The sequence below is a fragment of the Gadus chalcogrammus genome, chromosome 8 (assembly GCF_026213295.1).
Source record: "Gadus chalcogrammus isolate NIFS_2021 chromosome 8, NIFS_Gcha_1.0, whole genome shotgun sequence".
NCBI classification, from domain to species: Eukaryota; Metazoa; Chordata; class Actinopteri; order Gadiformes; family Gadidae; genus Gadus; species Gadus chalcogrammus.
Genome location: NC_079419.1, coordinates 3874400 through 3889511, shown reverse-complemented (window position 1 = coordinate 3889511; position 15112 = coordinate 3874400). Strand labels below are relative to the sequence as shown.

The 15112-nt window shown below is 48.4% G+C and overlaps 1 protein-coding gene across 1 annotated transcript in view; it reads left to right on the top strand.

Annotated features, from left to right (window-relative positions):
• tmeff1a (transmembrane protein with EGF-like and two follistatin-like domains 1a) overlaps positions 1-11021 on the top strand; it is a 35544-nt gene extending 24523 nt beyond the window's left edge. The window contains exons 7-10 of the mRNA XM_056596956.1: positions 5208-5267; positions 7085-7208; positions 7688-7849; positions 9796-11021. Of these exons, the coding sequence (XP_056452931.1) occupies positions 5208-5267; positions 7085-7208; positions 7688-7849; positions 9796-9880 (431 nt within the window). The 3' untranslated portion in view covers positions 9881-11021. The remainder of the gene's footprint in view (positions 1-5207; positions 5268-7084; positions 7209-7687; positions 7850-9795) is intronic.
• The last annotated feature ends 4091 nt before the right edge of the window (positions 11022-15112 follow it).

The following is a 15112-nucleotide window of genomic DNA, read 5'->3' as shown; positions in this document are numbered from 1 at the left end:
TCCATCCCCCGGGGGAGAGGGAAACTGAATGGGTTTCCAGCAGCTAGGTAGCGAGGTTCAGGGCAGGTTAATGAGCTAATTAGCGGACGGGGGTGGGCCAACGACTCAACCTTCCCCTGTAGCGCTGTTAGCACTCAGCGGCGCGTCTGACCGATGGCTCCTCATGTCTTCATTCCAATCTACTGAAAACCAAAGGCTGGAGGGGAGCCGGTTAGATGAGCACACACTGCAGGCAGGGCCCCTATTGCCAGCGCTGCCTGTTCAGACAGAATGTAGTGTTTACTATTCAGTCGTTTAGCAGAACGGGGGGCGACCTGCTCCTGAATTCAGGTGCATGTCCTTAAAGGGAAACTTCACCCATTTCCATTAAGCTTTGTATCGGTAGAAAGCCACTCATATTTTTGAATGGTCGTGCATCATTCCCTTATTTTCTGGAGAGACTGGAGAGATCCGTATCGATCTCCAACACTTCCTGTTTAAGATGATGCAATATGAAGATTTTTGCGTAGAAGTAAATAGGAAGTGTAAGAGGGGAGGATTCTCATAAGACTACAAGCACTAGTCCCACCCCTCTATAGGGGGTGGGACCCACTGACGCTACAGACCTATTAGAGCAGTGCCAGTGGGTGGAACTTCACCAGCAGAAACTAACATCCACAGCGTCTGAAGCTAAGCTAACAGAGGCTGTTGATAAAACTGAAGTACAATGGCGGAGGGTACTGGATCTGACATAGAAGATGGCACCATGCAAAAGTTCACCATTTCGAAAGAAATACAAACAAGGACTAATTCACTGAGTTCACCAACTAATACTTTTCACTAGAAATGTTGTGTGAAATGATTTTTAAGCAGTCTTGCGGTATCAGCTTGGTAGATGGAACAGCGAGGTGTCCGATAGGCGGAGATCTAGATCAGCGGGAGTGGCCAGCGAAGCTGTGCATCGTGGTGCATGGTGGGAGTTGTTGTCTTCAATCCACAAGCGCCAAAAAGTCACTTTCTGCCTTTTCTCGGTCAAGACGGCCCCAAATTAGAATTTTATTTTATAATTCAAATACATATAGGACCCAATTTCAATACATATTCATGCCTCCACCCGTGAAATGCTTCTTTAAGGTGAGGCAAGGGCTTAGACGTCTGGCTCGTGGATGTGTATTAATGTTCAGGATCTGCGCTAGTGATTAGCTCGAAGCATTAGGCGCCGGCGCGACCTATTAATTATCCTAATGGCTGGGTGTTACCGTGGGAACCGAGGAGATGGGGCCCGCGGGGGAAACTCGTTTGATTGGATGTAAAATGGTCAAGTGCCAGCCGTGACCTTGTTTCTTTTGACGCGACACATATTGTACGCATGTCATTACATATTTACATATTTCATTACATACATGACACATTTCCACCGCCGTCGTTCTTTATTGACACACATGAAACCGAAATGGAGCCAGCGTAGTTGAATTACGCTGACCTGACTGCAACTGTGATTCATATCGAAATCATTTCAAAGCTTTACTTTGAAATGCCTCGTATGTTAAGGAAGCTGCACTCCATCTTTCCTTTACTGGCAATCGGACACAAAATAAAATCCCCATCCACGCTTACCATCATGAAGAAGATACAATAGAAAGCACTCCACTTTTAAAATAATGTAGAAGATACGGCAGAAAGCCTTCCATACTGTAAGCTAGAACTGTAGTCTCAAAATCATGGAGAAGATACAGTAGAAAGCCTTCCATACTGTAAACTATAACTCCACTCTTAACATCATAGATAAGATACAGTAGAAAGCCTTCCATACTGTAAACTATAACTCCACTCTTAACATCATAGATAAGATACAGTAGAAAGCCTTCCATACTGTAAACTATAACTCCACTCTTAACATCATAGATAAGATACAGTAGAAAGCCTTCCATACTGTAAACTAGAACTCCCCTCTTAACATCATAGATAAGATACAGTAGAAAGCCTTCCATACTGTAAACTAGAACTCCACTCTCAACATCATGGAGAATTCCTCCATTGCTGGAACCTGCTAACTACTACTAGCTACTAAATGACCGAAAAAATAAGATTGTGTCCGTGTCAAAACACTCCACAGATTAGATAACTATATTATAATGAAACAATCCGATGGTAATTGGATAATTAAATAATGAGTTGATTGTGTGAGGAGCTGAGAAGGTCTCCACAAGGTCAGGGTAATAACAGGATCCACCAGCTGCAGCCGGTCGGAGCGTGGAGGTGACAGCACCGATTAGTTATTGAATCGTAGGATTTATCTCCTCAGTGTTATTTATTGTGTTCATCTTCCTCAGCCTCCGTTGTCCCCCAAGGTCGCAGAACGGCTGCTTCTGCTTCTCCTTGCCGGCCCACCCATGTCCTCATAAACCACCGGACGGAAGGTTTATTACTCTGGTCCACGCAGGCCAGAGGTCACACAGGTCGCTGTCTCCTCCTGTCCAGTCATCAGGGTCAAATGCTTCCGGAGTTCCTCAAGAGTGTGTTCTTCGATTGCATGTGTTGTTGTTCGCTTTGTGCGTTTAAGGACAGGAGGTTGAGGAGACACAGAGGGTTGAAGAGGAGAGTGGTTGGAATCAACCCAGGTCCTTTATAAGATACTGGGTCCCACACATTTAAGATGAGACACTGCGTCCATTTTCATTACACCTCTTGATTTTATATTTTAAAAAGATTATTGTACGAAAGTTCACCTTCACCAATTTCGGCAAGTTACAAAATCTTGGATTTGCAATACGGGGTGAAAAATACATCTTTGGGAGGTCATTGTGTTCTTACAACCTCCTCCAAAACTCTCCTCCACAAAAACAAGAAGAATCTTTAAGCTCGTCTGCATTCTGCATTCGTCTGCAGAAGATTCTGGAAGCCAAGCCAAAGACTGTAGTGAGTTTTGGCTTCTAGAAGGTCCTGGAAGGTCCTAGAAGGGCTCAAGAATAACTAAAGTCCAGTTAACCAACACAGTGTGGAGCCCGCTCGTTTCAGAACCCCTGAAAGCGCTTCTCAGCGTGGTTCCTGCGCACTGCCGCGGTCCATTCTATGGATTTCCTGTCAGCTGTGCTGATACGGCGAGGCTGCGTGGAGCCGCGGCGTGTGATTGGCTGTGAGGGAGGAGGGTGGATTAGGATGTTGTTCTGTGGAGGCCTGCGGAGGGGAGCACCTGTCCATCACCCGGAGCACCTCAGGAGGGCTGGCTTTAGAACTCGAGCAGCAGGCTTCACCCCGGGCCTGCTGCTGGGGCTGGGCGTAGGCCTGTCTTTTCATCACGTTGAGGAGGGAGAATCCCTTATATAACACTGAAACGTGTTCATCTAATATCACTATAAGGTGCATTACGCAGACATGAAACAACAGGACAATTTCAAACATGCTTTGGTGTTAATTTCTTCACAGATTGTATGTTTTGTGTCAACAAAATATACCATAAACCGTTCATTACTGTATCATAGCTCATATTGGTCAAGTTTGGACATTATGCTCTTTTGTGTTCTCTGAATGATCTTGAACGATCTGTTCCCCGCTTGCACCCGGGTTTCACTGGCTTTGGCCGGAGAGGCATGAGAAAAATGTTGACTTGGGCACCCTGTTCACTAGAGCACTTAACCCTGATCACTAGAGCACTTAACCCTGAACTTTTAACCCTGATCACTAGAGCACTTAACCCTGATCATTAGAGCACTATACCCTGATCATTAGAGCACTTAACCCTGATCACTAGAGCACTTAACCCTGATCATTAGAGCACTAAACCCTGATCACTAGAGCACTAAACCCTGATCACTAGAGCACTAAACCCTGATCACTCGAGCACTAAACCCTGACCTCTTAACCCTGATCACTAGAGCACTAAACCCTGATCACTAGAGCACTAAACCCTGATCACTCGAGCACTAAACCCTGACCTCTTAACCCTGATCACTAGAGCACTAAACCCTGATCACTAGAGCACTAAACCCTGATCACTCGAGCACTAAACCCTGACCTCTTAACCCTGATCACTAGAGCACTAAACCCTGATCACTAGAGCACTAAACCCTGATCACTAGAGCACTAAACCCTGACCTCTTAACCCTGATCACTAGAGCACTAAACCCTGATCACTAGAGCACTAAACCCTGATCATTAGAGCACTAAACCCTGATCACTAGAGCACTAAACCCTGATCACTAGAGCACTAAACCCTGACCTCTAGAGCACTAAACCCACCGCCCGGCCCTCCATGCTTGGAGGGCCGGGCATCCTTGGTAAACAGCCTCTTTGCGTCGTCCGTCTGAAAGCGTCAGTTTGTCTCGGCGCGGGAGAGGAGCCCTCCAGGTATCAGCCCTATCAGAGCTCAAAGTGGAGCCTCCGAGGACACCATGCTGCCCATCACAACAGAGGGAGGCAGGGAGGGAGGGAGATGTGATGGGAGGGATGGGGAGAGAGAGAGAGAGAGAGAGAGAGAGAGAGAGAGAGAGAGAGAGAGAGAGAGAGAGGGAGAGAGAGAGAGACAGGGAGGAGAGAGAGAGAGGGGAGAGAGAGAGGAGAGAGAGAGAGAGAGGGAGAGAGAGGAGAGAGAGAGAGAGAGAGAGGATGTCCATTAAAAATGGATGGTGTGTGTGTGTGTGTGTGTGTGTGTGTGTGTGTGTGTGTGTGTGCGTGTGCGTGTGCGTGTGTGTGTGTGCGTGTGTGTGCAGGTCCACCTTCATCTGACTGTGTTTAACATTCTGTGCAGCGTCTGGATCACACTCGGCTCAGACACCGCTGGGAGGCTGAGCGCCCTGTTGTAGAAACTATACTGCCTCAAAGCTCCTCCACCCTCACACCCTCCACCCTCTCACCTCCACCCCCACACCCTCCACCCTCTCACCTCCACCCTCACACCCTCCACCCCACCTCCACCACCCTCACACCCCTCCTCCACCACCCTCACACCTCCACCTCCACGCTCGCACGCCTCCACCTCACACACATCCTCCACCCTCATACACCTCCAAACTCCACCCCCACACACCCCCACCTTCCTCCTAGAAGGTGTGAGGGGGAGATAAGCCCGTGTGGTCGGGTCTCAGATATCGACTGACTTCTTTGTGTATTCTTTGTGTGTATTGAGTATTTTGAGTGTATTTTATTACCATTTATTAACATGAATTTATATGGTGTGCGTGTGTGTGTGTTTGTGTGTTTGTCTGTGTGCGTATGTGTGTGTTTTTCAGCCGATAAAGAGAAGATGGGGAAGAAGGATGGAGGTGGTCAGTTTCATCCAGACCTTTTAGGTAAGAATGCAGTTCCACGTCTCTCTGGTCCAGCTGATGCTGTCCCTTACCACTTACCTTACCCCTTAAGCTGTCACTTACCACAAACATTCACCCCTCATCCTGTCCCTTACTGCTCACCTTAACCCTCAACCTGTCCCTTAGCGTAACCTTACCCCTCAACCTGTCCCTTACTGCTCACCTTAACCCTTAACCTGTGATTAAGGGTGACGGGTGGATCAGTCCATCACACATCTGGGGGGACATGGCCACATGTGATGTCATAAACGGACCCAGTTTGCATGTCTTGCAACGGCCGCTTCACGTCACACCCGGTGGTCAAACATAGAGGCGCTTCTTTAAAGTCCAGAACCGAGCTGAGGGACTGTAAGAGACTCCAATGCATAAGTCGTGCTGCACGCCTTATGAGCTGTCGTGTCTCCGACGCGGCCGGTGTGATCCCACGTTCCTCGTCTCCGATGAAAGGCCCAGAGGCGAGGAGGTGGCGAGGTGTCTGCGGGGAGGGGTTCTGTCTGGCCGGGGGGCTGATAAGCTTGGCTTGGTTTCGGTCACGCTGCCTCCCGTCACGGATCCTTCACATGTCGTCTGCGCTCTGATGGTACGCCCGGTGTGGAGGCGACAGGGCATTCTCACACTCATCTCATACAGTACCTCAATGACAGAATACTGAATAATGGTTGGTAAGATGGTAACCAAAACCAAAACCAAAATGAAGTGAATGGAGCAGTGGTTCTCAAACGTTTTCTACTGGTGTACCCCCTCTAAGATATTTCTATAGCTGGGTAACATACAATAAATAATGTATTCTAATTGGAAGCGTCAACGTGATCATTAAAAGGGTGAAAATAAGCACAATTTAGGGAGGAACATGGGCCTGTGCTTCATGCAACTGTGGGCTGATTTCTCAAAAGAGGCACAGCGCCAGGGTCAGAGCATGATACTGACGACATTTTCGTGTTTCTTTATGCGCTTTCTTTTTCACGGATTCTCCTTTCTCCTTGTTTTTTTAGATTTACATTTCAACCACATCTCAATTTTCTAAATTTTCTATTGTCAAGCTTTCAGAATTGTAACTTGCTCAGTCTTTTTCTTTTTTTTTACAAATTCTAAAATAGTGATATCACCCCTGCAGTACCCCTAGGGGTAGGTGTACCCCCATTTGAGAACCACTGGATCAGAGTGTACTCCGGTTAAATGAGGCCCTTTGGACCCTCTTCCATCTCATCATCGAGCACATTTCCAACCTGAGCACGGAGAAGTCTCTCCGTCTCTGTCGAACATCAAACGGTGTTCCGAGGCGGAGAGCGAAGCGTCCTCAGGGCTCCTAACCCCGGGGAGGCGCTCCCGATCGTTCCTCGGCATTCCGGAACGCCTTTCAAAGTGTTCCGAACCATCCGCGGCGGCGTCTGGGGAAATTGCTTCTCCGAGCTCCCTGGTCCCCGATCATCGGCCCGTTTTGCTGCTCTTCTAATACCCTTTCCTCTGCGTTTGAAGCCTTCTCCTGGGCGATTGTCCCCCTTCTGATTGGCGGCACATCCAGCCGTGACGGCCAGTTAATCCCAACACACTGGGACGCGTACCCGCAACACACATGGCCGCCATGAACCCACGAGCACCAGAGAGGGGGGGGACGCATCCTTTTTTCTTAAAACTGCAATCATGACAAATTCCAAGTGAAACGCACTCAAAGCTTAAAGTGTTTCTGACGAAGCGGTGGACGTCCCCGCCGAGAACGCTCACACTCACGGGTTGACGAGAGGCCGGGTATTAAAGGGTCTTCCTCTCCGCCTCTCCTCCATGCCTGCTCCCGGCTCCAGAGACCAAAGGTCTGGACCACGGCGAGGGCTTCTACGCCGGGATGCCCATCCCGTGTGCTGAGAGCTACGCCGGCTTCTGCGTCCACGGGAAGTGCGAGCTGAAGTACAGCACGCCCCACTGCAGGTCAGGACCCCCGCACTCTCTCCCGCACTCTCTTTCTGACTGTCTCTCTCTCTCTCGGGCTCTCTCTGCCTGTCTCTCTCTCTCTCTCTCGGCCTCCCTGCCTGACTGTCTCTCTCTCTCTCGGGCTCTCTCTTACCAAGTGTCTCTCTCTCTCTCTCTCTCTCGTCCTCTCTCTGCCTGACTGTGTCTCTCTCTCTCCGCCTCCCTTCCTGACTGTCTCTCTCTCTCTCGGGCTCTCTCTGCCCGACTGTGTCTCTCTCTCCGCCTCTCTGCCTGACTGTTTCTCTCTGATTTTGTATGAATGTGTGCGTCAGTCTTTCTGTCTTAGTGTGTTTGTGGTTTTGTGTTTGTGTGTGTGTGTGTGTGTGTGTGTGTGTGTGTGTGTGTGTGTGTGTGTGTGCGTGTGTGTGTGTACGAGTGACGGCGCCCTGCGTGTCTTTGTTTGTGTGTTATGCAACATGTGGTGTGTGTCTCCCCAGGTGTGACGCTGGTTACCAGGGCTCCCAGTGCGACCAGCCCCAGGACTTCAACATCCTGTACGTGGTCCCCAGCGGCCAGAAGCTGCACTACGTCCTAATCGCCGCCATAATCGGGGCTGTGCAGATTGCCATCATCGTTGCCGTGGTGATGTGCATCACTAGGTCGGTTGCCGCCCTTCAACGTAGACAAACATACACCTGGAAGACTTGTTATTTCTACACGTGTAGTAATTTATTCCCGCACATAGCTTAATGTTATTACATGCATTACTACATGTATTAAGACATGTTACTTCACGTATGTTTCATATAGTCATTTGCTTTACATGTATTATCCCATGTTTCTTAATGTTCTAACATGTATTACTACATGTATTGAGACACGTACTACATGTAAGGTATGAATCGCAACCAAACGATCTTCATTTGTTCAACGGAAGTTCAAACACTGTCGATCTCCAGGTCTAAATCCCAAAACAATCGTGTTCTGGACGACCAGAGCTGAACAACCAATCAATCATCTTCTTAACACTTGATACAGGAATTAACACTAGAAAAAAACTGACCTAATTATACCCTGTAGAATGTCAGTTAAAGGATTGGATATCAGCTGCGTGCCGCAGTGGTGTCACAGTAATGAGTCAAGTGTTGGGGAACCATCAAACGATCGCTGCTCTCACCACCGCAGACAGAAGCAAACACTTTGGGTCTGGGAGGAGAATCCATTCGCTCCCCGAGTGTAGTGCGGTGTGGACCACCTTGCTAACCGAGCGTACTTTAGCGCAGCGTAAACACCTCGGGGGCGCCACGGTAACACATTGGCTCCATCACAGATAGTAAACACACTGATGGTGTGGCTTCACTCTCCTGCTGCACTGATAGGGGGTTGAGAGAGAGAGAGAGAGAGAGAGAGAGAGAGAGAGAGAGAGAGAGAGAGAGAGAGAGAGAGGAGAGAGAGAGGAGGAGAGAGAGAGAGGAGGGAGGGAGAGAGAGAGAGAGAGAGAGAGAGAGAGGAGAGAGAGAGAGAGAGAGGTTAGAGAGAGAGAGAGGGAGAGAGGGAGGGAGAGAGAGAGAGAGAGAGAGAGAGAGAGGTTAGAGAGAGAGAGAGAGAGGGGGGGGGGGGAGAGAGAGAGAGAGAGAGATAGAGAGAGAGGGAGAGAGAGAGAGAGAGAGAGAGAGAGAGAGAGAGAGGGAGAGGGGGAGAGGGAGAGAGGGAAAGAGGGAGGTTCCTAACACAGCGGTGTTAAACAGGACTGTGGTTTGGCTCTGCGTCTTGGTGACTCAACACGCGGCATCAATCCCAAATAACTGTCCATTAATACATGATCCATTATGCTGCCTGTTATCTGATGGTGAAATTCGATGTGAATCTCTCTCTCTCTCTCTCTCTCTCTCTCTCTCTCTCTCTCTCTCTCTCTCTCTCTCTCTCTCTCTCTCTCTTCCCCCCTTTGGCTGCTTGCCAACAGCTACAATGTGAAAGCTGTCAGTGGAGAGCGCCCTCTCTGGGGAAAAATTAGGTTGCCCTGTAAAATGGTCTCTTATGAATGGAGGATATCTGTTTCATTGTTTCGAGTTGACTGTTCAGGGTGGGGTTCCCCTCTTGTGTGTCCATACCGATAGTTTTTTGAGGGGTTAAGTGGTTTGGGGGTGAAGTCCAAACCAACTGAGAGTGGGCCAGTGAGGTTCTTTGAGAATTGAACATGTGTGATACATGTCTGTTCAAATTGATCATCTTTTCAGTGGCTAGAAGAGGCTAGTAACATGTTAGCATATCAATAGCGCCTTCTGTGAGGAAATCTTTTTTTCTTAGGATGGTAGGGGCAAGTACAGCCTTTTTCGCCTCTGATTCGCCTGTGATTGGTTAGAATGTCTCTCCGATTGGTTATGGTTATGGTTAGGTTTAGGGTTAACCCTCACCCTAACCCTAACCCTAAACCTGACCCTAACCCTTTGCACCCGGGGAACATAGGACCTGGGGAACAGAGGGATGACCCCAATACGTTAACATTGTGTTAGCATTATGTGTTGTTGGCTTTACGTTAGCAATTGGACCCCATCAAAAGTTACGATGTGTAAGAAGCTGACCCTGTGTTTGTCTCCATCTACAGGAAATGCCCGAAGAACAACAGAGGTCGTCGACAAAAACAAAACGTGGGACATTTTCCTTCCGACACAAACTCCAGGATGGTATAGCCGTGTCTTTTGATACCCGCATTTTTCTTATGGCCTGAAGACATCGTTTTTTAACGTCTAAAAATGGGCTGTTTCGGGAAAACACAGAAATAAGGGAGGTGAATATTATTTTCCGGGGGCCTTATTTTTCTCCCTTTGTATTCGACGTGTGGCGGTCGGGCTTGTGTCGAGGCTCTACGAAACAAACCAAGGTCTTCGGCCATGACCGCAGACTGAGATGGAGGACCTGTTGTCACGAAACCATCTCATCTCATCTCACTTTATTCTCAATCATCCTCCGTTTGGTTCCTGTGAATGAGGTACGAACACGGTACCTTTAGCTAACTGTACGTTTGGCTAACGTAGAGCGAAGCACAAAGTAAGACGTCAGCCCCTGGGAATGTATTATTTAATGAACATGAGTATGCCTCTTCTTGCTCCTCTACCGTTTGACCGATAACGTGCAGCTGATCACCAAATGCATTTTCTTTTGTTTGATTTTGATTTGAGTTCTTCGTTCGCGGGGTTGAGAGCCATTGAGTCAAACAATGAGGTTTGATGTTTACACTTTATTTTTTGAGATGAAATTCCATGTAAAGAATTCACTGTGTTCCAACAAGCTAATATTTCCTTACGTTAATATCATTTTCTTGTAAATTAGTTCTTACGGTTTTTTTTTACGTTGACGTTAAATATGAAGAGGATGCTTCAGAGATGGAGGTTACGTTTTTTTTTTACGTTGACGTTAAATATGAAGAGGATGCTCATTTTTTTTGTTGAAACCTAGTTCCTGTATAATCGCATGACTTGTGAAGATTTGTGTACCGTGGTGTGGTTTTAAACTTTTTAAAAAAGACACGCCGGAAGGCGTCAGGACCTTTTACGTTGTCGGCATGGAAACCACGTTGGGAACGATGTTGGAATGCCGGAAAAAAACGAGGGATGGGGGGCGGGGTTTGTCGATGTGTCAGAGTAATGCAATGTGTAATGTTTCTACGTCGGTCTGGACACCTTCAGAGATGGAGGTTGGTTCTCTGATGCGGGATGGATGGTGTGTGATGAACTCGACTGATTGTAATGCTTCAAGGCATGTTTTTTTCTCAGTGTTAACTGAGTTTAGAAGATTGTACAGAAAGGGATGTTCACGTTCTTTTCATTTCTAATAAGGATATGAGGGGAGGGGGCTAATGGTTGAGGGTGGGGTTAGAGTTTAGGGGTTGAGTTAGGGCCCCAATGGGTGGAAAGGTAAAGGGAGTTAAATACCGATTTGAGGCTTTTGTGAGAGATTGTTTTTGTTTGTTTTTTGCATTTTGTTCTGTGTTTTTGTCAGATCTCTTTACTACTCCTGCGAGACATTCCGAGCACAGTTTTCCCAGATACTTGCTAGCCAGCTAGCTAGTCATGCTAATGTTCTCTTATGAAGCTGGGTTGTAAGATAAAAACTGAATTTCATATCTGCGACGTCCATCACACGGTACAGTGTTACGATGACGGCCTGATCAATGGGGTCATTGAGTCACTTCATTTATAACGTCCATTCTTGTCTCCGGAGCAGTGGGCAGGGGAAGCTAATCAGCTAACGGCTGCTGAAGTGTCTAAAATATGACTGTGTGTGACCCCATGGCACTGGGGTCATGACCCCATGTGTGTGACCCCATGGCACTGTGCTTCTGGGGGATTTCCGTTTAAAGGTCTTAAAACCGTCTGCCTATTATTTATGTCTTTATCAGACACATGACGTGGAGGGGTGTTTACAGGCAGTCTGAGGAACTCTCAGGTCCTCGCGAGACACCTCAGCCGGTTACAAACCCCCGCACACACATGGAGAAACACACACACAAACACATACACAGACAAACACATACATATACACACAGACACAAACACACACAAACACAGACGTACACACGCATACAAAAAAAACATACACACACAATACACTCGCACACAAACAACCGTCTACTTGTTGTCCGTCATGGTTGCCGTGGTTACATGTGACTAGAATGTGTTGTTACTCTGCATGTAGAACTCTTAGACACCGTTTCGTTCAACACATCAATAAAAAACGACCTGTTTTTTAATGTACCTCACAGTCTCGCAGCGTCTTCCCTTTTTCTATCGAGCTGTGTGTGTGTGTGTGTGTGTGTGTGTGTGTGTGTGTGTGTGTGTGTGTGTGTGTGTGTGTGTGTGTGTGTGTGTTTGTGAGGATTAGCGCTGTGTGTGTGTGTGTGTGTGTGTGTGTGTGTGTGTGTGTGTGTGTGTGTGTGTGTGTTTGTGGGGATTAGCGCTGTGTGTGTGTGTGTGTGTGTGTGTGTGTGTGTGTGTGTGTGTGTGTGTGTGTGTGTGTGTGTGTGTGTGTGTGTGTGTGTGTGTGTGTGAGACCATTGTGACGGAGGCGTCTGTGACGAGTGGCCGGACCAAGAAGTGACATCAGCGCGTGCCTCTTGTAATTGTCTTTCTTCTTTCCCCTGGCGTCTTCCCTGTCAGTTAATCTAACTATGAAAGTCTTCCAGGGTCAAGGTTAAGCCTAACTCTTGTACACAAACCTAATTGGTTCAGACTCATTCATGCATAAAGACGATAACAAAGTCTTGTTGGTGACACAACCTCTGTGTTGATTAGGTTTCACGTCACCCCAAAAAACATCAGTCTGTTTTACAGGGAAACCCCCAAAGAGGCATGATGGGGAATATCGGTGAGCCCTGCCCACCTTCCACATGACCCCGCCCACCTCATGTCTTAAAGGGGCGGGGCGATGTGGAACACAATTCAAAAGTGCTGTTCTCGCCAGAAGAGGAACAGGGGTTCACGACTCAAGAATTCATAAACCGACGTATTGCTCTGGACCCCCCGCTAGTCAGGCTAATTATAAACCCAGGGTGGGGGGCTCGGCTAGTCCAGCTAATTATAATCCCAGGGTGGGGGTCGGGGGGGGGGGGGGCTATAGTGACAGCTGCTGGCCTCGGTCGGAAACATTAAGCTGGAGCGCTGTGAACAGAACCGGTCCAGACCGGACATGAGGTCCGACCCAACCCCAGCAGTTAGTAGCGCAGTTCTATGCTGAAAGCGATGAGAAAGGGTTCCCAAAGTACAAATTTAGGTAATTTCCAGCTGATATTAAGATGCTGTCTCTTTGAACTTTGAGTATTGCTGATACCAAACCAGTTACACTTAAACACTTAAGATCAGACGGCATTCTTCCATCCAAACACAAGCGGATCCGTTTTTTTAATTTCTGTACTGTCTCAAAAAGTATTTCTATATTTACTTTAAATCTATTCATAGTTATTTATTCATAGGCTTACTGAGGACTGGTTGTGAGAGTATTTACAGAGAGTTAACGGTGTAATGCAAAATGTTTAACTTCCATTGGTTTAATTCCCGAAGGGTCTTCCGTGTAAGATGATGCTTTTAGATGAAAGGGGAGGCGAGGTCTCTCACTCTCACTCTCACTCTCACTCTCACTCTCACTCTCTCTGTCTCTCAAAATTCAATTAAATTCAAAAAATATTTATTGGCACGAGAGACAAAAATGTACATTACCAAAGCGGGTGAACTCTCTCTCTCCATTCTGCTCTCTACATCTCTGACCCTCTCCCTAAACCCTTTGCCCTCCCCCCCCCCCCTCTCTCTCTAGGGGAATGGGGGGCGAGAGAGGGCCAAAGCCATAGGATAGACAAGCTATGTATTTCACACTGTGAGGACTAATCCAAGTCATCTGGGTGAAAGTCGGCAGGGTAGGAGGACAGGACGGGTGTGAAGAGAGGGAAGGCCTCGTGTTCGGACAGGGATTAAAACGGCGTCTCGGTGGATCAACCCTGTGGTGATAGGCCTCTGGGCGACCCAGGTTCATATCCCACCTGCGCCCCAACGCTACTCTGCTCATTCCCTCTCAGTTCCAACCCACGTTCCTCTTTGTCTTCACTATCCTGTCCATCATGAAGCCCTAAAATATAGCTATTATATACTCTCCTAAATGTATATTATATAAATAGCCTATATATATAGGCTTTTCTATATTTAAATATAACACAAAGGCTATTACGAATCTGTTCAATGGAAATCATTAAAAGTCTAATGAGCCCTCATCATTTAAATGGCTTAAATGCTGCTGTCTTTTTTCGGAAGTGTGCCCTAACATCAAAACCACGACAATGTTTGCCAAGTACATTGCTGTCAGATATGTTTATAAAAGCCCAACCCCAGAAAGGGGTGGGGCTAATCCCTGGAGAACAGGCACCCCACCCAGCGTCTGGGAGTCAACGAAAACACGTCAATGTGGTGAATAAACACGGCCTGATTCATGAGCACGCCGCCGCAGCTGTTCCCCAACGCTCACATCACGCTAGCCTGGCTCTGTTAGCCTGGCTAGCCTTAACCTGCTAGCCTTGCTCTGCTATGTGGGCCCTGCTAGCCTGGCTCTGCTAGCCTGGCCCTGTTAGCCTGGCTCTGCTACACTGGCACTGCTAGCCTGGCTCTGCTACACTGGCACTGCTAGCCTGGCCCTGTTAGCCTGGCCCTGTTAGCCTGGCCCTGTTACAATGACTCTGCTACCCTTAACCTGCTATCCCTACCCTGGCTCTACTAGCCTGGCTCTGCTAGCCTGGCTATGCTAGCCTAGCTGTGCTGGCCTCCAAGGGCTCCCTAAAGACAGTCTGTGACCTCACTGCTTGTGATGGGTTGGACTCTGCTTCCCCGGCCCTGCTAGCCTGGCCCTGCTAGCCTGGCCCTGCTAGCCTCCCTGGGCTCCACAAAGCCAAGCTGTGATCTCACTCCTGGTGAGCGGTTGGACTCAGGGACCCTGGGGGCGTGGTCAGCTAAAGGGCACATTCACGGTGGTAAACCCCTCCGCGTGAGAGAGAGAGATCCCAATGGCATGTGATGTGCTCCAACAACTGCTGCTCTCCCTCCTCCATCGCTCAGCGCTGAGGTAAACGTGGCGCTAAGCCTCTGCTGATGTACAGGAGGGGGGCAGCTGGATGGGGTGGGGACGGCGCGCTCATAATTGATCCGCAGGCCGAAGCCATGACTCGCAATCGAACTATCGTAGTCCGACAGGGTTGGCGAGGGGGAACCGTTGGGCGTGGGGGGGGGGGGGGGGGGGGGGGGGGGGCTTTCCGTCGGAGCTCATCTGCCTCTTCCCAACATGTCCCAGTGTCCCCTTACAAAGAGGGGTATTAATAGTAGGGTGCGTGTGGACATCCTTGCCCCTCAACCACCACCACCACCACCACCACCACCTCACCCCTTATC